We start from the raw sequence: 23,130 nt of genomic DNA, 5'->3' as shown, positions 1-23,130 counted from the left end.
GACACGCAGCAAATGTAGGCGACTGAGTAGCTGGCAGCTCAGTTGCAGGATGTTAGCTACCGTACCGTGTGATCGGCCACATAAAACAAAACGTCCCAAGAGGGCTCCACTCGCAACCGAACCTAAACACCAACAGCTAAGAGGTAAAGCTCGGTCAAGGTACATGCAGGGTGTCTCGATGAGCAGACTGACTGATATTTTGTTTCGCTAAACAAAGCAGCAACAAGGCAGAGAGCTACAGCTCAACCAAACATGAAGGTGCAGTGAATGTCAACGCAAACATTATGATGTCAATGTTGACTGTATCACAAATACAAATTTTCATCTGGTCGCATAGAAGCGCAGTTGGTTCCATAGTGTAGCGGTTATCACGTCTGCTTTACACGCAGAAGGTCCTGGGTTCGAGCCCCAGTGGAACCATGTAGTCTTTTCTGACGTGTAGTCCCGATTGAGCACTTTATCATGAAATAAATATCAAAACTGACTTGAAGAATTGTACAACATCCCAAATACTTATTGGGTAAAACTGGAAAATGTACTCTGAGCCTCCTGTTTCAGCTACATTTGCAAAGTCTCATGCAATCCAACACAACTACATTTTACCTTTATAACGATTACATTTAGTCTTTATGGACACTATGAGAGGTATTAGAGAGAGGTAGCTTATCAGGGTGTACCATTTTACATGACTAATTTTACTTAAAATCATGTTTTGTGCTTATGTTTTTGATCAACACAGTGAATAAACTATGAATGAATGAATCAATGCAGTATTAATTAAACCTATGTTTATTATTGAGTTTGTCATTTGCAGTCCTGTTTCAGTGGGCTGCCTTATATTCAGAGATGTATTTGTAATGTTTTAAGGAAAAAAAAGTCAGACTGTCACAATCAGGTCTCAAAGGTGATAGCAGTGTTCTTTTATTTATTTTTTTTACTCATTAATATTATATTTATTTCTTTTTATATTTTATCTATAGGTTTTATTCTGCCTCTGATGTTTCCTCAGTTCCTGGTTTTAATGAGTACTCCTGTTAGTGCTTTAATTAATTACATAGCCTTGCATTTTTACCCATATGCCTTGTGTACCTGTGTGTGTAGGGTTGGGGTGGGGCACTCCTGTTTTTTTTGTATGAGGCACTTTTTGTTACAGTTTTGCTTGTATGAAAAGTGCTATACAAATAAAGTCTAATTGATTAATTGAATACAGTCCAGCTAAACACAGCCACTAACTACAACCTCAAAAACTAACATACAATAAACATAGCAGTTGTAACACCAATCACAGTGTCAACAAAAACAGTATAATCTTCCTAAATGTAGAATTTGTGGCAGATCTGTTGCACTGGTCCACCTACTATAATAAAGTGAGGTGTATTTTTCAGTGACGTGTGAAATTACATGTTGACAGACAGCTGTATTTTGTCTTACATGATTATGATTATTTTATACAATGTCCTATATTGCATTGTGTTAAAGATATTATGCTTTTTGAAGCCACATATACCTTGTCCTTTCAGTATTTAGGCCGACTACAAGAAATGAATAATGACATTTTATAGACAGAACATGTAACATACAGCAGTGCCCTTGTATAAGTAAAAACAGCAATACACAATGTGAGTTCATATACTAAAACTTAAAAATTATATACCATGTCTATATGGTATTTTATAAAAGAGGTGTGGGCTGCTATTTTGCTTTTGTTTCATGACCTGTCCCTAGCCTACTATCAAACGAGTGACAGGAAATTAATCTGAAACAATTTGTTGAAAAATAGATTTAGTAAGTACGTAAAATTTTACAATACGTTTCAAAAATTAAGGGTGACAAAGTGCGTCACACTTATGAAAAGATGATAAAAGCATTTCAATAAACAAATGGACCACACAAAAAAGGATTGTTTAACAAATAAGACAAAAATCAGGGCAAAGAAGCATCAGTAAAATGCCCTTGACAGTAAATAGGTTTTGAGACTTAAAACACTCAGTAGAATGATTGTTCAAGCAATATTTCCAAATATTTGCTATTTCCTTTATCTCAGATGTGAAATTATTATATCAGGATTGCACAAGTGCTGAAGGGAAATCTGCCAACTTTTGCTGCTTTTTAGCTGCTCTATGTGACCGGTGTCTCAACAGTTTACATTAACAACAAAAGGACCCATAAAATATAAAGTATTTTTGATATTTTATGCAGTTGATGAATTAAACAAAGATCAGTCTATACAGTAGTTATACTAGTTAAGATATCCTCATCCGCATCCTCACGGCAGCTGCCACGGGTTTGAGTCCGACCCCGGCCCCTTGCTGCATGCCATCCCCCCTCTCTCTCTCTTCCCCTTTCACACTTTCTGTCCTATCTGAATAAAAGCTAAAAGCCAAAAAAAAGAAAAGGTAAAGATATGGCATTATATGGCATGACGCAAAACCTCACATTTCTCCAACTTGCTGGAACGCCCAAATCCATCATTTATATCACGAGATCAAATATTAAGGTATATTGACTTTGCGATCCTGCAACTATACTCTTGATATTCAGACTCTGTTATGCTGATATCTCTTTTATGCTCATACCATCAACATTTCATCAATTGTTTAATGTCTTCAGGCCTACGGTGCCCAGAAAAATATCAGTTTCCAGAAAAGACATATAACTAACTAACCAAAGGCCCAAATAGAAGATATAACTAATGACAGACAAGATCCAAGGTGCTGCGCAGAGCACAACCTCACAGCAAATCCATAACCAGTGTATGTTGTTTATACATGCACCAATTGCAGTTTATAACCTCAGTTAATTTGTCAACACACAACCCAGCAAAACCAACCTGACACAAAGCAGGAAAAGATGACAAAACTGTAGGTGCAGGGTGAGGGTTTGTAGCCCAACTTCACCTATATGACCAAGGTTCACGGTAAAGGAAAATAGATCAAAGAAGTTGCAGCTCCAGCAACACTTATAGTATTTAGAACAGTTTTATTGCAAAACCAACATGTTTCAGCTTGTGGCCTCCTTGGATGATCCCAATGAAGGCCTCAAGCTGAAACGTGTTGGTCTTGCAATAAAGATGACAAAACTAGTACATAGAGAGGTGAATGATAACACTGAAACCAAAACTCAACGTGTAACTCACAGTGTCGCAGTTGCCGTTAGATGTTTATGGAGACAGGGTGCGCCACTGGAGTATTTGACTTAAATAATGACAAAATATTCCTGAAACTATTGGTAAAAATATTGGTAAATTATAATCAGAATCTCATCATTGTCTGCTGGTTTAATGGTTACATTTTCTATCACATTTAGATACAATACACGAGGCCTTCTTAAGTTAGTTTTTTGAGCAGGGAGATAAACTTTGCAACTTCACTGTTTATTAAAAAAGCTGCTGCTATTTTCCTGTGAGATGCACTCTGGTTGTTTTTATAGTACCAAAAATTGACAGATCACTCTTAATGACGGAGATGTGTAAATATATAGAAATATACAGAGAGAATTATCAGGAAATTAAAAAAATAATGGAAAAATCATTTTATTTATTTATACATTTAAAATGATGTTTCAGAATATATGTATATTTTTTGTGTTTGTTGTTCGAGGAATCGAGCCAATTTTCTCAAATTTTAAAGGGTTAAACAAGCTCTAGAAACTAAAATTACAATTAGGTACATAACAAATTAATTTATGGTTCATATTAAAAACCTTAATTACACCTTTTTGGTCTCAATGCTGATCCATACTGCGTATTTCATCAAGTCTTAATGGTTAATATTTGACTAGGGACCTTTAATGTATTAATTAAGTAATCCAATATAATTAACCTTAGGTACAAGTGTGTGATTATCCAGGTTCACCATCCACTAAAACATATACTTATACGTTTACTAGTACACACATAGATAACTTTAGCCAAACTCCAGCTTCCTAAAGACAATCTGCAGGTAACCAGTTAATACATTTATTTCTGGTTCATATTATATACCTCATTAACACTTTTTTTGTGTCAGTGCTGATCCACACTGTGTTTCATTAGGTGTTAACAGTTAATTGACATTCCAGAAGGCTACATTTTGAGTTAAAATTAACAAATTAACAGTTTAAAGATGAATTAGCTAATTACTTACCAATCGTTGAGCTCTTTAACTTTCAGTTGATGAGCTTTCAGCATTTCATATGAACCTGAAAATAAGCATAAAATGGGACTTTTAATGTATCAATTAAGGAATCCAATATACTTAACCTTGAAAACTGGCGTGTAACTATCCAGGTGCACCTGCCACTAAAACTTATACTTCACAGCTGGTAAGATAAATTCAGCTTAACTTTGGTTGTCTGCAGTCAATATATTAATTTCTGGTGCCTAATAAATACTTTATTTACATTTTTCGGTCTCAGTGCTAACCACAGTGTATTTCATCAGGTCTTAACGGTTAACCTTCATTCCCAACGGCTACATTTTGAGTTAAGATTAACTAGCTAATTAACAGTTTAAAGATGAATTAGCTGGATAATTCCCAAAATAAATACTCACCAGATGTTCTGTTGTGGAAAAACTGGGTCTTCGGGGGAATATTTGAGTCACTTATTTAACTTTCAACCGATTAATCATCGGTTTTTAGCATTTCATATTTGTAAAAGTATGCAGGTTGGGTCCAAACAACTACCGTTAGCTAACGTAACCGCGGACAACAGCGCCATCTATTTTCCCCTGCGGTGTGCTGACCTCTTTGACCCCGTCTGTTATTCGGAATTTTTAAACGCCTAGTGTTGATTTTTAATCAATTATTAAAGAAAAAAGCATATTAACAGTACTAAGGTCGACGGTCAAGAGGTCAGTAAAGGTCGCTGTGTCGGTATTTGGACTTTTCGCTCACTAACGGATATAGTGTCGATCCAATTTCCTGGCGTCACATTCATTTCTGTCCCCAAAATGGCGAATGTAGCAGCCGCTGCCGCCGCCGCCGCTGCCGCCGCTGCGGCCGCAAACAGAGACCCAGCTGTTGACCGGTCACTCCGGTCAGTGTTTGGTAAGTTATTTGCCGTGAGTCGGTTAGTTACGGGCGGTTATATCTGTTAAAAGAGAGTCCACACACCAGCGGCTAATGAATGGAAGCTAACATAGCTAGCCGGCTAATGTTGCTGTTAGCTTGGCAACGAGGCAACAAACTTAACGTTAGCTACTTAAAGAACGAGAAAACTGTTAAAATAAAAAATGTGAGTTTAGTTTTACTGGCTTATCAACTTTTCTCGTGTCTTATGATTATTTAAGTGGGGAATATCCCGTATGAAGCGACAGAGGAGCAGCTCAAAGACATCTTTTCTGAAGTGGGACTTGTTGTCAGTTTCAGGTGAGTGTGCAGTTTAAGCTCTTGATTATTTCATTTTCATGCATTTATCAGGGTTCCCACGGTCATTGAAAACCCGGAAAACTAATGTAAATTCACAAAGTCATGGAAATGTTTTGTGTGTAACAAATTAAATAACATTAATGTAACATAACATTAATTTGTTCATCTATTTAGGCGAGGGGCATACAACTTTAAATTGCTGTTTATTTTTATTTTACCACCGATTTTGGGGTGATTTTTTTCTCTTCAAAAAAATGTCGATCGTTACAGAAAACGTGCAGATTTTTTGCATGATAGTTTTCTATTTTTTTTCTCAGGGAACAGGTTTGAAAAACATGTTTTCTTAAAGGGTTTTAATGGTTTTTGGCATTTTTTTTCTTCTTGTTAGAAAAAATTTGGCAACATTCTTTCACTTTTTGTTTTCTGAAAACTTAAAATTTGAGGCAATTTTTTACCTTGAATTTTTGAAAGGTATGTTTTCTTTAAAATATGCCATAAGTACGCAATTTATCAAAGCCAGAAACTGTAAAAACGTAGGATTTTCAAATTGGCGACTGTCTAGCTGGCTAATTTTCAAATCCAGTCCTTTTGGCGAGATATTTTAAAACCAATGCAATGATGCTATCTGTTATCGTTACTTTCAGTTATCCATCTTAATTTGCCCCAAACCCCAAATACAGAGTTCAAATTCTGGTGTTTTGTAGAGAGGAAATTACCAGAGGCCTCACAATATGATGATAACATACATCACAACATAGTGTTATTTATTACCCTTTTTGTGAGAAAAGTGCAACTTCAACTTATGTTTCAGAAGAAAACTTATCAACTTATGTTTGTAGGATTTCAGTTTGTTTATCTCACTTCAATCATTTTTATCACTGCAAAATGTATCTAGTGCACAGAGAAAAAAAAACCATTTGATTGTTTTGTCCCACTAGACTAAAAAAGTTTAATGTTTTTGCAATATTATTAATTTATATAATGAAAAAATCGATACTTGTTGTCAGTGTATCAATACAATAGAGCCATGCATATGACAGTGCTATGCTGTATCGATTTTTAAAGTTTTAAAAGGATTTTCCTAGGTTTTTACTCAACTTTAACTTTTGTCCTCTTGCTCTCAGGTTGGTATATGACAGGGAGACAGGAAAGCCAAAGGGATATGGCTTCTGTGAATACCAAGACCAGGAGACGGCCCTCAGTGCCATGCGGAACCTGAACGGGAGAGAGTTCAGTGGTCGGGCTCTCCGTGTTGACAACGCAGCCAGTGAGAAAAACAAGGAAGAGCTCAAAAGTAAGAATTTATTTCCTCTTGGCATTATTTCAACATAAGGTCTTGTGTTTCATTTGATTGTTTGTGCTAAGCTATCTGGTGTGTCCGTCTTGCACAGGTTTGGGGACAGGAGCCCCGATTATCGAGTCTCCTTATGGAGAAAGTGTCCAGCCACAGGAAGCCCCAGAGTCCATCAGCAGAGCTGTGGCCAGTCTGCCACCTGAGCAGATGTTTGAGCTTATGAAACAGATGAAGGTGAATCTGCTTTTACTGCCTCAGCGTTTTACTAGCAGATATTCCAGCTCCTTCTTGTGTGGGGGGACTAGTATATTACATGTCTGATTTTATCTGTCGTTTACTTTCCTTAAGACATTTTAAATTGAGCCACTAGCAAAGACCACACCATAACAAGGTTCCTGCAGAGCTTTAAAAATTCTTAGAAGATGTTAAATTCATTAATCTATAAATAAGGCCCGAATTGGTATTAAAATGTCTTAAATCAGTTTATCAAAAGTTTAAAAAAGAATGCTAGAACATTGGAAGTAGGACATTAAGAACCATGATGTTGCGTCATAAAATCTCAAAATAATTGCTAAAATTATAAATATAAATAATAATAATAATAATAATAACACATTTTTTAATTTTTTTTTTCAATTTACGGAATTTAATTTCAGGCAGATCTAGATAGAGAAACCCAAACGATTTACAACATACAATCAATTAAAAATGAACAAACCTTTTTGCAAGGAATGGATACTTAAATTATAAAATATGTTCATTGTTTTCCATGTGTTTCATTCAAAAAGCTTTTAAAAAATTCTGAATCTTGATCATCTAACTTTTTAACTTGACCCAAAGAGTCATGTTATATGTTGAAGTAAACATTGGGACAAAAATTTCACTAACCCAAGTAGCTGATGTAGGTTCATGTTGTATTTTATTATATCTTGCATTCAGCGGTGCATTAAAAGGGTTTAAAAGTCTTAAATCTCACTTTCTTTGAGCTGTAGGAACCCTGCCATTAACAAGACATGTTTAACAGTTCATTGAAGAAAAACATGACAGATGTGCAAGGCTTGGACTGCTGGTAGCTCATCCGCTTTACTGAATACGTTGTGGGGGGAGCTCCAGGGAATCCACCGTAGCTCCCCGGCATGACGATTAATTTAGCATAAACATCAGAACTGCATTAGTCCCTTCAGAAGGCCAGCTTTCTGCCTACTGTTTAAGTGAGGCTTATAAACATACAAATCTGTGAACCTCACTGTCCATCAACATATCAATAGTCCTGGTCTTTATAAGCAAAATGAGCTGTCATCTTTTTGTTATTAAAGCAATCGAGACGACATGTAAGCATAAAAGTTAGGTTTTGTTCCATTTTACTTAACGGCGGAAGAAGCTGATAAGAGCTCACTGTATAGCTGCAGCGGTTTAAGTAGTGGTTATGATGCTTTTGTAAATAATCATTGACCCCTATGATGTCAGAAAGGTTAGAAACGTGACTTGATTTGAGTAAAACTTAATGTATCCATTTTTGCCTATTTTATTTGTTGGTTTTGAGGCTGTTGTAAGCCAATAATTCCTGTCAGTTTCACCAAAAATCCCACAGATGTCACTCGTTGGATTACTTATTTTTGAACTTTTTTTCAGGCAAATCTAAATTGTACGTGTGTGTGTGTGTGTGTGTGTGTGTATGTGTGTATAAGCCATTATAAATCTTAAATGCAACTTTTTACATAAAATGTATGGTTATTCTTAAATTAAAATGTGCAATAGATGCACATTTTAAGATAATGAAATACTTTGAGAGGCTGGTAAATGTCACCAGTACAAACACAGTTTTTGGTCAGAGACTGAAGGGAAATGGGCTGTCTGATGTACTATAAATTGATCTGTGGGACTGGTGCATCAATGGTATTTATGTATGATTCTGGTGAAGTTATGTTCAGATCTTTGATTGCTCTGATGTCTGTATGCCAACGCAGTTTCCCCAAAATAGGGCAGAAGATGTGATGTCTGGCTTTTTAAAATTACAGCATTTCCCCATGATGGTGCTAGCTGGCTTCTGCTGGAATAAAATTAAGACTTAACGTCAAAATTTAAAAACCAAAATGCGACTCAGCATACTGAATTTTGCAGAGCTTTTCAAATATTACAAAGGACCAAAGTGAAATTAAAGAAAATAATGGAAAAGAGATCTAATGAGGAATGTAATATAAGTGTTTTATAGTTATCCCCAAAAAACATGTTCTTAAACTGTTTGTTTCTTAAGCCCCCTAAAAAAGATGGTGACAAATGTTTCCCTCAGTTTGAATCCCCTCCAAGTTGACAACTGTATGCAGATGCTCTTCCTTTCCATTCATTAACGGAGGCTGTGCTGCACAGTCTGTGTGTCTCAGCTCTGCCAGAGAAGCCTTATCTTAGCACATCTGGCAGTCTGCTTCATTAGGCTCAAAGAAACACCACACTGCAGACATTTTTCCCTCCGACTGGAAAAGTGTTTTGTTGCACCAAAGCTTGTGTCAGTAGGACGGCTCCATATGCTGATCAGAGTGCGAGTGTTTGGGCTCCGATCCTGATGCCACAGATAGAGTGTGTGTGTGTGTGTGTGTGTGCGCGCGCGCGCTTGTTGGTTCTTTAATGTTTTGTGCTGATGCAGCCACTTTGGTTAGTTATGGACATGTTTCTGAATCATAAGTGGGGAGCGAAAACTACAGGGGTTTGTCTAACCTGTCGGGAAGTAAAAGATCACAAACTTTTTTATGTAAAAGGGTCCAGTGTTTGGGTTTTTTTTGTTTTTTTTTTGCTTTGTGATTTTTTTCATGCAGTATAAAATACCACATTTCCAGATTCTGTTTAGTGAAAATGTGATTTCTCTCTCTCCAGCTGTGTGTGCAGAACAGTCCTCAGGAGGCGAGGAGCATGCTGCTGCAGAACCCTCAGCTGGCCTATGCTCTGCTGCAGGCCCAAGTGGTCATGCGGATTGTTGACCCTGAGATCGCCTTGGTGAGAGTTTAAAAATGAAGGGATTAATCAAATGATTTTATGTTTACGAAGGTCAAAATGATCAAGTTAATCTGACTGTGATCTTGCCGTCAAAGGAGCTGAAAGCCCCTCTGCTCTTTTGAACTAATACAAAGTTTTAAGAGATGCTTTTTCCTATCTTCTGCACACAGAAAATGCTCCACCGTCAAACAGCAGTCCCTCCTCTGATTCCCAGCGGTCAGGGTGGAGGAGCAGCACCCATCAACCCACCTACTGCTCCGCCCAGCGTGCCAGTGTCTCAGCCGCAGCCTGTGGTGAGTTCAACAGTCTCTCAGTCTCAAAAGTTTTCTTTTTTAATTTTTTTGTAATTAGTCACATGAACAAACTGACAGCATTTTTATTCGAACTCGACATATTCAAAGGCCACTGGTAGCTACACAGTCTTAGACCCAAAATAGTAATTTATCAACCACAGCGGTACCAAACCCCAAATCATTACAATGCAGCACACATATTAAAAACAAAAAAGCCTGCCCATGACCTCTTAAAGCTTTCAACTTCATCCTCGACCTTAGCTAACAACATACACTACATGTACAAAAGTATTGGGCCACACCTCTTAATCTTTGAATTTTGGTGTTTTATTCAGTCTCATTGCCACAGGTGTATGAAATCAAGCACCTAGCCCTGCAGTCTGCCTTTAAAAACATTTGTGAAGGAGTGGGTCTTCACTCTTGAAATCTTAACGCTTCAGCGTACCAAGACATTTCGGACAATTCTGTTCTTCCAACTTTGTGGGAACAGTTCGGGAAAGGCCCTTTGCTGTTCCAGCATGACTGTGCCCCAGTGCACAAAGCATGGTCCATAAAGGCATGGTTGGATGAGTTTGGTGTGGATGAACTTGACTGGCTCGCACAGAGCCCTGACTTCAACACTATCCAACACCTTTGGGATGAACTAGAACGGAGATTATGAGCCAGGCCCTCTCGTCCAGCATCAGTGACTGACCTCACAAATGCTCTCCTGAATGAATGGGTAAAAATTCCTACAGACGACAAAATGTTGTAGAAAGCCTTCCCAGAAGAGTGGAAGCTATTTTAGCTGCAAAGGGGGGACCAACTCCATATTAATTGTTAAGGTCATAAGTTTAAAGTTAACTTGCATTACATGTTCCCATAAAGTTTTGTCCACTCAGCCCATCTTGTACAATCTTTGACACATGATGGTGACCTTATGAAAAACATTTTAGCTTCCTCATCTTCTTGATGTCTGAGTTAAATACACATCCTGTAAACAAGTCTCAAAATAAGGATTTAAGTTAAATTATTTATGCATACTTATTTATTCTTGTTTTGCCATGATCAGCCTGGAATGCATGTCAATGGAGCCCCTCAAATGATGCAGCCCCCCACCATGGGTGTTGTTCCTGGACCCATGCCTGTACAAGGACCAGGACCTGTACAGGGACCGGGACCAGGACCAGGACAAGTACCAGTCGGACCTCCAGGTAATCGCCATCAAAGTGCTTGCATCTTTGCATCAAGAGCTGTGGTAGCATCACCAGTATGTTCCATTATTAAGGTCATTGATGGTTAATTTGTGAGGTGTGACTGTTTGCATCTTATCCTCACGCAGAATGAGCCCACTGATGAAATGTGCAAAGTTTTTAAGGTTTATAGTTTTAATATGTTATTTGACAATACAGTTTTTCATGATACTGTGAAAGCAAAGCCATATATTTTGGTGAAAATATAAAAAATTAATACATTTCTAAAAAGAGTTATAAAACATTCAGTAATCTGTAAATGTGAAATTTAATAAGATAAAGTGTGGATTTATATACTAATGATTATTCAGGGGCCACTCTCCAGCTACCAAGTTTTGCCATCTCTAATAGTAAACCGACAAGGAATATAATGTTTTGTGTTCAGGTTGCACTATAAACAAGTTCAGTCTTACTGTTGCTTTGCAGTTTTTCCAATAAACTGCCACAGTGCAGTGTTTCTAATCCAAACTTATTTAACCAGATCACTAACATATATTTGGCCCAACCAAAAAAAAAAACTAAACATTTGTTTATGTTTTTTATTTATTGTCTAATCTATTCAAAAGTGACTTAAAAGTATCATGCAGCAGTGTGAGCAAGGGTTAAGCTTTTCTTTAATGTTACTCATGCACTTATTTTGACCATAACTGCAGTGCCCCCATTACCACATTGCCTTTATTTTATGCTACAGCTTTGCACATGTCATGGCTGACTGGGATCACTAGGTGTCACCAGAGCTTTGTTAGTAGTCGGGCTGCTTTATGAGAGCAGAATCAGCTTGAGCACGGAAACACTTTTTTAAAATTCTCATTGTTTGTCCTTGTATCGGTGTTTCTGTTGAGGCTTCATGCATTATATTTACTCATGTCAGATTTCTAAAAGTTCCCTCCTCACTTCTCTGTGATTGTGTGTATGTACGTGTGCATGCTTCAAAGTGCTCTTAAAGTGCTGCTTTGCTCTCTTGAGTCTTGTGTCTCCTGTTCTTTTCACTTTAATGCTGGCTCAGGAAACCTGCAGCATTCTCCCACAGGAGCGTCTGGGCAAGCTGCTATCGAGCGGCCTCAAGGTATCACTGTATTCCCTCAGTTCTCCAGTCCGGTCATAGGGCTGTTAAGGAGAAGTCAAACATGTCCAAATACATAGCACCTCTGAGATTTAGTGCTCTACAGTTTGTTAGACTGCATGTGCAATCTAATGAAATATGAACTGTTTATTCAGCCTTTAAAGTAGTTATTTATCCCTTTTGTGTATCATCATAACTGACGCAGAATGTGCCGTGTCATGAGGGTGGGAGGATGGTGGTGACACTGCGTGTGAACTGATACACGTTTGCCAAGAGTAAAACATTTGCCAGGATGCGGATGTTTTTGCTTGATTAGGCTGTCAGTGTTAAAGACAAGCCAAATTAGCAATATTTAAATGTCTCTATGTAGAGCGGATTGTAAATTGTGTGTTGTAGACCTTCATTTCAATATAATGTTAAATGGATTTATGTCAGAAAGAAAAGTGAAGTAGCAGTAAGGAGAAGAATACAGTAAAGAAGAGGCATATATAGATAACAATAAATGACTGACATATTCTAGAAATGTTAAGTGTGTGTATGAATGTAAAATGTTATAACGGGAGTGAAATAATTTAAAACAGAAACAATGAATTCCATCCAAGAAGTGTGAAATTTTACTACTCCAAATTTATGCACAAAACAGGGCTATGATTGGATCAGCTGCTGGATAAATTGACTCTAGATCCTGGATCTGAAGTGAATTACATAGATTATTTTAAAGTAAGATGACTCTAAACTACGTATTGAGAGAAGCACCAAATGTATAAAGAAATTATGAATGCACAATGAACATTATTTTGTGATTTTTAAAAAACATTTTTTTGACATTTTCATAGTGTCACTATCACATGTACAGAAGTACATTGGTCAATTCAAGATAAAATTACAAATGCATTTAAGACCAGTTTGTGCAGATTGTGCACTCATTCTGTCCTCAGCACCTTTCTTGTTTGACTACATTATATACATTGATGGCTGCTGATTTAAAAAGAGCACCTAAAGGGATAGTTTGGATTGTTTAAAGACAGGTTATATGAGGTACTAATCTGCAGTCAGTCTTTGAGTAAAAGTCAATCTGCACGCCTCCAGTTTAGAGAAGCGGCAGCAGCACTGCCTCAAGAGTTAAACAATGTACCTCTGTGGAAACTGTATAATAACAACCTAAAAAGGTGCCACCTTAAAAAAAACTCTCAGATTAGGTGTTCAGAATATTTTCATTGCTTTAACTTGCCATCAGACAGCAATTTGAACTGAAGCTGCTATATTGCTCTCTACAAAGCCAGACACCATTGAGAAAAACAGTAATTGAACACAGGAGCTGCAGCTCTACTGCTGCCTTTATCAGTTAGGTAGTTTGTGTTTTTGTGTAACTTTGGCATTTCAGGATCAGAAATAATTAACTGATTCCGAGGAGGAAATTGTAATTTGTGTAGTCACTCTGATGCCAAGCATGGACAATAACATAAGTAGATACAAGAAGTATTACAATAAGAATTAAATAAAAATATAGTATGCAAAGGTTTAGAAATGTAAAAGAAATTTGCAAAATTCACACAATAATACAAACTAACAGGTAGGGGTAGGCGAGCAACTCCCGTTTTCTGCATGTTAAAATGACTGTTTTCTCAATGGATTCTGGTGGCCTGACGAGAGCGCAGATGGGGAACTGAGGCTGTTAATGGCATCCCCTTTAAAGCAGGCTGCCTGCTTTCAGTTAAAGCGGTGAAAATATCATCAATATAGCTAAAATAGGCAAAAATACATTTTGTAGCTCTCCCCCATTCTTGGCAGTACTTTTGTCTGCTTCTCTAAACTGGTGTGCCAACATCTACTGTATGCAACACTAATGGAACTATGGGTAAGTACTTCATCCCTCACACAACCCCACTTCAAAAAAATCAAACTATACCTTTAAGAAGCTGTGAAGGAGGTTGAAAATGCCACACAGGCCTACTTAGCTCTTAGCACGCGAGGAGGTCCGCTCTAGTTGGCTGGTTGATTTTCCTGTGTCAACCTGCAGTAAATTATGTGCAGGTGTGGCCCTGCACCTGTTGCATGTTAAGAGCCTGGTGCACCAGTTCTGGTTCTGTAGCGAAAGTAAAACCACACACTTTGAGTTTCCAAGGTATTTGAACTGTGGGCACCAACAAACATTCTCCATGCTGACAGATTGATGGTGGTTTGGATGACTTGTGCATGTCACTTTTTGGTTCTGAAGCTCTGCCTGGGCTCATCGAATCTCTTGATTAAATTACCCAGACTCTGGGGGTTACTTTACTCAGTGTATTTGTAGATGGGGACAGTTTGGAACAGACTTGAGCTCTCATTGATCCAGACTGATGGATGTGGACTACAGGAGATCTCCTGTTGTTCAAGACAGGATGTAACAGATGTCGACGCAACATGTTGCAGTTGTTGGGTGGAGGCATGGTTTTGCCCCAAATGGTCTATTATTAGTCATTTTCTGTGTTTACTTGCTGGTTATAACCATGACGCCGTTGCCATGGCACTGCAAATCCAGGTCAGTAAGCAGTGGGTGTGACGCTTCTCCTCCACACCTGTGTGCTTTCAAAAATCATATTTTATTGCACCTGTCACAAGTGAGCAAGGATATTTGTTTGGCAACTAATAAAAGTGAGTAATACGATTAAGAGTTCAAAAAACTTGATTAACATTCACACAGTCGGTTCAGACATGAATGGGGTTTGTTTTTTCAACAGGCAGATTTTGATTGTAAATCATTTTTAAAAAGCAGCAGCACAGTTAGTAAAGATAACAATATATGAGTGTTGCCAGGATGAAGGTGAAAATTGTGATTTGATACATAGTTGTGAGAAGTCATTGCTGAGTGTGCTTTTAAGCAGCATGTTACTTTCAAGGTGTCTTAAAAAATCAAGCTACTTGGCTTCTCTGTTGTTTTGCCCCAGTCTGTGTTTGTCAGCATCAGTTGTCAAAACATCAGTTTCAATTTCTTGCCATTTCTCCACACTACAGCTCCTCTCCCAACAGGACTAACTGTAGCTCACACGTCCTTTACACCATCAGCTTCATCTAGCTGCTGTGTTTTTTAACCATCCCTGGGCTCTCCTCCCAGTCAGCTCTATAACAGGATGACGTGAATTTGAATAAATGCATTTTACACAGCAGTTTGTTGCAGATAGCCCCCTGCTCTTACTTAAAATCTCTTAAATTATGGGTGGGCAATATGGCCAAAATCTAGTATCATCAAGGTAATGGTATATATTGTGATACAGTAATTGTTCTGTAATTAATTATTGTTAGGAGGTGGTGTGAACAACCATGCCATTACGTCACTGCATTTGATTGTTTTCTTCTGTGATTTGGTACATCCATATAAAATAAATGCTTCATATGAGGTACCTCTTAAGTTAAATTCAAAAGATTTGACTGAAACTAAAATTCCTTCAAAACCTTCAGCTTTGAAGGAATTATAGGTTTCTGTAGAAAAATAAGTGCTTCATGTTTTTGTAATGGATGGGAAGCAGCAGAGGCCCCGTAATTCAGTATCATCATGATGATTTAGTCATGATACAATGTTATTGCAATTTTAATGTTTTTATATTTGATGAGAATTGCAATAACAAATTCTGCTTCATAATTATTACCTATTTTTTCCTTCAAATTATGTCTCCAGCAGCAAATTTGTCAGCATTTGTTTAATCTATTAAGATAAGGTTTTCAGACTTTATCTCACAGCAAGTCATTTTTATCGAAGCAAAATGTATCTAGTGGGCTGAAAAGCAGTTAATTGTATTACTCTGGTAGGCTACCAAAGGTTTAATATCAATTGCAGTGCTAGTAATTTATACAGTATAATAGAAAATAGATACTTAGCATCTGTATATGGATACAATATTGCTACACAAAATTCTGCGATACTGTAGTATCGATCCCCCCACCCCCCCACCCCACCCCTAGTTCCTTTATTTAGAGATTCACTCTACTCCCCCATGTCTGCACAAATCACGTGACTTTGTGAGAACACTTGCCCGAAAAAACTCCTGCTATAGAAATGGTATCGTTATCAAAACCCTATGTTGAGTCAAAAATCAACCAAAAAATATATTTTTTTCTCCTCTTCAATGAATATTAAACAACCAAAATATGCATTGTCCTACTAACATGTTAGATGAGCCACTTTTACACAACATAAACCTTGATTAAGGCAGAACTACATCCAGTAATCTCTCCTCTGGCTGTCATTTAACTGTGATAATGGGTGAGGCGGTCTGTCTTTAAACTCATTTTCACAGCTCGCCTGACAGGAGGTTTGAAATGAATGTTGTCCTGTCACTAATGCACAGATGTAGATTAGTCTTATTGAATTTTCTAGAACACATTATTGTGCCTCATTGTTTCCTCTGGATGTGATCAATGTAGGTATTCAGGCTGTTTGACAAGCATTACCGTAACTGATTACTGACACACCCGATGTATTTCTCTCTGCATGCTTCCTGTCATGATGTTCTCAAATAACTCCAGAGTTACAAGACACAAGTAGGAACATATTCTCAAGTCAGGACTTCTGCATCTGTGTGGGAATAGAAGTTTTCCTTAACGTACTTTTACAGACAGGGTGCCAATTGTTTGAAGCTATAATCTCCCTCTTAATGTAGATGGGATTGTTTTCCTGTGTTCCTGATCACTCTCCTGATATCTTCCTGTGTGTTGTGACATCTCACTGTGGCAGTTTGATGTGCTCACTCTGTACTTTTATTGTGCGTTTATCAGCTCCCAAACTGCTGTGGTTGTTTCCCGAGATATACACTTACTTTTATAGTTGTGTGTGGTTTCCCTTACCTGCTCTATTATTCTTAATGTGTTTGTCTTGAAACATTTTCTGGTAATTGGGATTAAAAGCAAATTGTTTTAGTGTTTTAATGTGTTTTAAAAGTGTGATTTTCTCCCCTCAGGACCAGGAGGTATCCCCCCCAGAGGCCTGCTGGGAGATGGTCCCAATGATCCCAGAGGAGGAACCCTGCTGTCCGTCACCGGAGAGGTTATAGACCCCAAGTAAGATGCTCACACACTAGGCTTGGGTGTTATCTGTTTTTTTTATACCTTCATACCTTATTGGAGTTTCACCGGGTATATGGTATATGACGAAATCAGTGTACGGCAGTTTTTCAGCAAAAATAGACAGTGAACATGGCGTTTTAATTATGATATTGACTCTTTACCACCTTTTACCACACTTTCATTGTGTTTGTCTGCCACAGACATGAGGAAGAACGACTATATCTGTTTTACTCAACCTTCCTGTTTCAAAATACTGACAGTGTTTCTGTTGGCAGAATCCCTTCAGTTGTTGATGTAAGGCTTTTTGCTGTGAAATATTTACAGGGCCGTGTTGTTGACAATGCAGTAGCTTGCGCGGCTTCAATAATGAGTGGAGTATGTGCTTTTAAATGTGGAAATACAGTAGTTACAGAGGCAGGCAGTGTGGCCCTGGTGTAACCTCCACAGTATTACGTGATGTGCACTGCATGCAAAACATCCTCAACACAGCCTCTCCAGTATGAAGTTAAAAGAAAGATGAGGGTCCGTAATTTTTTTTACGCTATTTTCTTCATACCCTGGCATACTGTAATACTGTGATACCACGTATGCCTGTTGCACACAGAACATTATCTTAGTTGTGGAATCGTTTGTGTGGATGTCAGATTTCGGTTGTAATTCCTGTGGTTAACAGCAAATGTGGTTCAAGCTACAGATTGCTGGAGGCAAATTTATTTTTCCTAGGAAGGTGAAGGCATGACTCGCCCTGCTGTACTTTACCTCAAATTGGTTTACCCTGACATTCCTACTGTCACCAACCCCATTCCTCTTGCCTAAACCAACCGTACCAACGAAGGCAACAAGCACTAGCCAATCAGAGGGAGAGTAGGACGGATCATGCCTTTGCTCAAGGTCTTTTTATTAGCATTTAAAGTCATATGAATACAGTTTAATACAGATGTAATCGGAAAGAAATACAATATGTGCCCTACCGCCCAATGTTTCTGCTCCAACAGAGCCCCATCTCCACTGTACTAACCAGCAAACATCATAACATTGGTCGCACGGACAATTACAAGCACATATAAACAGATTCAGTGTGATTAATGATGGGTGAGACACAAAATCAAACAAATAAGATTTTAAAAAATTCAACAGAGAAAAACAAACATAGAAATAATACATAATTTCAAAAATAAGAAAAAAAAACTAAAATTAAAAAAGGGGTTAAACAATATTTAATGAGGTGTAAGTATTACAAGACTGCAGCATCAATGAATTTGCCATACAGCATAACATTTATGAACACACCCTCTTGTAGAATAGCGTATTTTCTCCAAAGTCAGATGACTTATAGGTCTTTGATCCAATGCTCAAAGGTTGGGGGAAATGTTTCCCTCCATTTAAGTAATATAAGACAAATACAGCCACAGCAGCCCCGTTCAAATCAACAAGCCATATTCTGATTATGTTTCCATCATAAGTACAAAAAATCCTCTGTATGAATCAATCTATTTTTTACTGCGACTTTTTTAGTTTTTGGGACACTCAACACCCTGATTCAGGCCAGATTAAGCCCACAGCTGTAAACTGAGTATCACTGACCAATTCTATGAGAAATACAGCAAAAGAGAAATGGGTGTATGTGTTTACAGTGCAGCCAAACAAACAATTGTCATTCTGATGAAGAAATCAGCCAATTATGATTGCAACTGCAATCACATTTCATGCAACACACTTTATCTTACAGCTCACCGTGTCTGTGCCTCCTCGCGCCCTCATTCGCTTGCAACAATTTAGTGATTTGCTGATGGAAAAATGCAGAAAATTAAGTATTGTTTTAGAGATGCATTTTAGATGAACAAATGACAAATATATTGACTTTACTGTTACTGCTTATTTCTCCAGTTTAACACTTTTAATGGGAAGCAACTGCAGCAGGAAGCGCTCAATTTGCATCAGCAGTGACTTAATAATGCTTTGATACAGCCTTAGGAAGGATAAGGCTGATGTCAGTGAAATAATATTAAAAACAGTAATGCTGGAACACAGTGCACAGTGGATGCACAGTGTTTGTGAATTTTTCAATTTTAATCCATGTTGGGAATGGCAGATGCCACCACAAATGTTGAAATAATATATCAAATATATAAATATATCAAAGTGCTTAGCTTGAAATTGCCCTTAGGTGTTAATGTGAGTGATGTTGTCAGTGTCCATGTGTCAGCCCTGCGATAGTCTGGTGATCTGTCCAGGGTGTACCCGCCACTCAGCCAATGTCTGCTGGGATTTGCTGCAGCCCTCCACGACCCTGAAAAGGATAAGTGGTCGTGGATAATGAATGAATACATTTAAATAAATTATCGCCTATAGCTGCTGCTAACGGGTAAAAATAAGTCCAAGTCAGAGGAGTGAAAAAGTTTGATGGTTACAAGCAGGAAGATTACTGAATGTAACTATATCAAATGGCTGTTGCAGAATAATTACCAAAAAATAAAATAATAAAAGCGAACCATAGGTGGCTTCAAAAACAATGTTAAATTTTATGAGAGGCATAACATAACTTTACTTATTTGCATTTTGTCAAATTTTATGAAGATTAAATCTGATTTTGTTTATGTGTTTATCTTTAGCCGGGGTTACATGGGCGCTCCACCACCCCACCAAGCTCCCCCTGTACACATGCCTCAAATGGCAAGCGGACCCCCTCCGGATATGAGGGGGCCTCCAATGGACATGAGAGGCCCACCCATGGGTGAACCACGAAACATGATAGGTGACCCCAGAGGGCCCCCGATGATGGAGCCCCGCGGACCCCCGATGGAAACCAGAGGTAGCTGCTGTGATAATGCTGTGCAGTGCAGAACTCGATCTTATGATGTTGTCAACATTTTATTTGGAACTGATCGCAGTTCAGTTTCAGTTCCAGCTGGCAGACGAACCAAATGCCACCAAACAAAACTCTTTTGTTCTAGCAGGAGGTTTCTACTGGATGAGAATGATTGTTGGACAGCACAAACGCATTTTTTTCTTGCTTCTGAGGTTACACTTCTGTTTCCTTATATTTAATACCTCAGTCATGTCACAGTGTTTCAAGAAGCCAACAGACTGCTCTCAGCTGCAAGAGCCTTTTTTACATTTATGGGTTTTAATGTTTCGTGTAACAATGAACTTTGTTTCACTTCTAACAGCTCGAGTCATTTTTCAACAGTTTTACGTAGATGCGCACACATTCAGTGAGGTGTCAACGGTAGGTGTGATTTGTTTCTCTCTGCAGGTCGTGACCCGAGGGCATTGGACGCTCGTGTTCCAGTGACAGGCCAGAGGGTTCCCATGGCGACAGGAATGCCAGGCCCCGTTCCTCATAGCATGGGCCCGAACGCTCCCCCACCTGCAAGACCGGTAACAGCCACATCATGTCTTTGTTTTTTTATTGTGTTTGTTAAATTTTTTTTATTTATTTATTTTTTATTTTGTCTTTCCTTTGTTATAAAACTACATGCAATTAAAAAAAAAAGACTTCTGTACACACACAGGTATAAGAGAAATGTCAATTTATTGATTTGGTGAAACTTTTTTTCTTTTTAGCTTTTTAAAAAATCACTTTAACACTTTTAAGTTAGTTGTCACAGTACATTTTAAATCTCCTCATTTGATCGGTTGTCAGTCGTCAAATACAGATTAAAGCTGGGTACGCACAAATATGGGAAAGGAAAAAAAGGCAGACTTTGATAATACACCCGTCCTCCTGCAGCTCTCCCCTCTCTTCGGACGACCATGAGCATATTCACACGCTGTATACAGTGGTGTTTCCCCAAATATCGATTTATTTAATCATATTTCATTGTAGAGCTGACAGCAGCTCATTCTCTCAGCCCCTCCTTGCCCCGCTCTCTCTTTCTGTCTCTCTCTCTGTCTGTATATCAGACCACAATTCAGACAAGAATTAGTGAGCTAGCCTCCCCACGACCCCTTTGAATTGCTCCCACCACTGTGGCTTGCTTTCTTGGGAGGAGAGCATCGGCTCGGTGGTGGACCTTTTGGTAGGTGACTGTTTGTGTAAAGCCTCCCAGCACTGACATCAGCCATCAGGATCAGGATTCTCAGCCGCTGAAACAAGCTTTCACCATCTGAAGGGACGTGCATTTGTAGAACAGTCAACAGGAACGCCCTCTCTCTGAAATGACCTGTGATTCCTAAAGTCTATAGTTAGATTTTCTCAAGTTTGAAAACAGCCAAGAGGAGGTGCACAAGTCTAGTTTTCTCTCAGACCACTTGAATTACAATATACTCAAAGATTATTGTGGCATTTTTGCCCTACCTCAGCTTTCAGTACACGTTTACTTTTTTACTTAACATCAAAAACATTGTGAAAGTTGTGTGACTTTTAGGTGAGAAAGATGCAACAGAGATCAGTGCTTTCTGCTCTACATGTGACAAACGGTGGAAATTTAACTGTGTGTTTGTCTTTCAGGGTCCTGGTATCTCCGGCGTTCCTCCATCAGGTGGAGGCTTCAGTCCGGGGCAGAGCCAGGTCTCCACACAGGACCAGGAGAAGGTGGGTGTCACTTTGTCTTATCACGATCTGTCTATCAGCAGCTTGTTGAAGTGCCCCTGAGCAAAATGCTCCTCCTTTTTTTTCCATCCTCATTCACTGATTGCAAGTCATTTTGTATGTATCACCTGAGGGGGGAAACGTAATTACAGAGTTTGCTTGACTTCAACAACAGCAGGTGATGTTTCATCACAGGAGGAATTCCCGGTTACCAAAAATACATGTGAAGATTACTATAGACACTCAATATGCGTTTTACCTCCTGCATGACAAGTCTGTTGTCTGTTGTCCCTCTCTAGGCCGCTCTGATCATGCAGGTCCTGCAGCTGACCCCCGAACAGATCGCCATGTTGCCCCCAGAACAGCGGCAGAGCATCCTCATCCTCAAAGAGCAGATTCAGAAGACTGCAGGAGCAGCGCCGTGACCGTCAGGTAGCCCAAGATTAAGTTCGGCGCTCTTGTATAACACAAAGCAACTCAGAATTTTTGACGTGTCATTTTTATTTCCTGTTATCCTTTTTTATTTTTATTTACACGTATCATTTTGTTTTTACAGGACTCGCTCCAGCCCTCTGACCCCGTCACCTTCAGTTCGGACAGGTCTGAAGACGTCTCATCTTAGTTGGGAGTATTGTATAGTTTTTTTTTAAATCCCATTTTTGTGTATGAAAGCGTCAGGTTGGTGATTGTGGATTGAAAAAGAAGTGATGCATTTCAGTGAATGATGAACATATAAATAAGATCCTGCTCTGTCACGAGGTTTCATCTTTTTCCCTCCAAAGTCGAATGTTTTCCTGTTATCTGCTCTGCAAACTGTCTGTCTGGATATTGTTTTGTCAATAAAACAAACAAAAAAAGCATTTTTTTAAATTTATTAAAAATAGGATTGTACACACAGAAAGGGGATTAAAAACAGCAAATATTAAAATATAATTCCCTTCCAGGTCATTTGAGGATATTTTACCTGCAGAATATGTGACAAGAAGTCTACCTCCTGGTTTACTTGCCATTTTATTACTCTGATAAGGAAATACCAGTGAATTTGATGGGTAATAATAAAACATTGTCTGTTTCCAAGAAACATTTCCTTAACCAGTAAAGCTCTAGAAAAAAGTGACAAAAGTTCAAGAACACAACAACATATTTACAGTATATTTGATCGTAGGCTATGTTGAAATATGATGATTCAGAGCTAAAAACCATTAATCAATCCACAGGAAATGAACCAAGTTTGGCATTTTTTTTTCCAGGAAAATTAGGATTTTTTTCTGTTGTATGTTGGAAAAAAAAGAGAAACAAAAACTTGTAATCTTGAAAAAATATATGGACAATATTTTT

At 38.3% G+C, this 23,130-nt stretch overlaps 1 protein-coding gene and 1 non-coding gene across 2 annotated transcripts; both read left to right on the top strand.

The window, feature by feature from the left end:
• The first annotated feature begins 347 nt into the window (after positions 1 to 347).
• trnav-uac lies at positions 348 to 420 on the top strand. Its single transcript has one exon. It is a non-coding gene; the product is annotated as a tRNA-Val (tRNA).
• Positions 421 to 4,923: 4,503 nt separating this feature from the next.
• cstf2 (cleavage stimulation factor, 3' pre-RNA, subunit 2) lies at positions 4,924 to 23,092 on the top strand. Its single transcript, XM_042493676.1, has 13 exons — positions 4,924 to 5,027; positions 5,270 to 5,348; positions 6,473 to 6,642; positions 6,740 to 6,876; positions 9,511 to 9,630; positions 9,801 to 9,923; positions 10,975 to 11,116; positions 17,153 to 17,252; positions 19,871 to 20,070; positions 20,515 to 20,639; positions 21,712 to 21,795; positions 22,092 to 22,224; positions 22,349 to 23,092. Exons 1-12 carry the CDS (start codon positions 4,931 to 4,933, stop codon positions 22,215 to 22,217), a joined length of 1,503 nt encoding a protein of 500 aa, XP_042349610.1. The 5' UTR covers positions 4,924 to 4,930; the 3' UTR covers positions 22,218 to 22,224; positions 22,349 to 23,092.
• The last annotated feature ends 38 nt before the right edge of the window (positions 23,093 to 23,130 follow it).

This window comes from Plectropomus leopardus, chromosome 9, assembly GCF_008729295.1.
Source record: "Plectropomus leopardus isolate mb chromosome 9, YSFRI_Pleo_2.0, whole genome shotgun sequence".
Taxonomy (NCBI): domain Eukaryota; kingdom Metazoa; phylum Chordata; class Actinopteri; order Perciformes; family Serranidae; genus Plectropomus; species Plectropomus leopardus.
Note: the sequence above shows the minus strand (reverse complement) of the source record. Positions and strands in the feature narration are given on the sequence as shown.

Excerpts from the sequence above, each read along its gene's own strand:
- cstf2 (XM_042493676.1), top strand. The coding sequence starts at position 4,931 with ATGGCGAATGTAGCAGCCGCTGCCGCCGCCGCCGCTGCCGCCGCTGCG. Across the intron at positions 6,643-6,739 it reads AAACAAGGAAGAGCTCAAAA|GTTTGGGGACAGGAGCCCCG; the intron begins GTAAGAATTTAT and ends CGTCTTGCACAG. Across the intron at positions 9,924-10,974 it reads TGTCTCAGCCGCAGCCTGTG|CCTGGAATGCATGTCAATGG; the intron begins GTGAGTTCAACA and ends TGCCATGATCAG.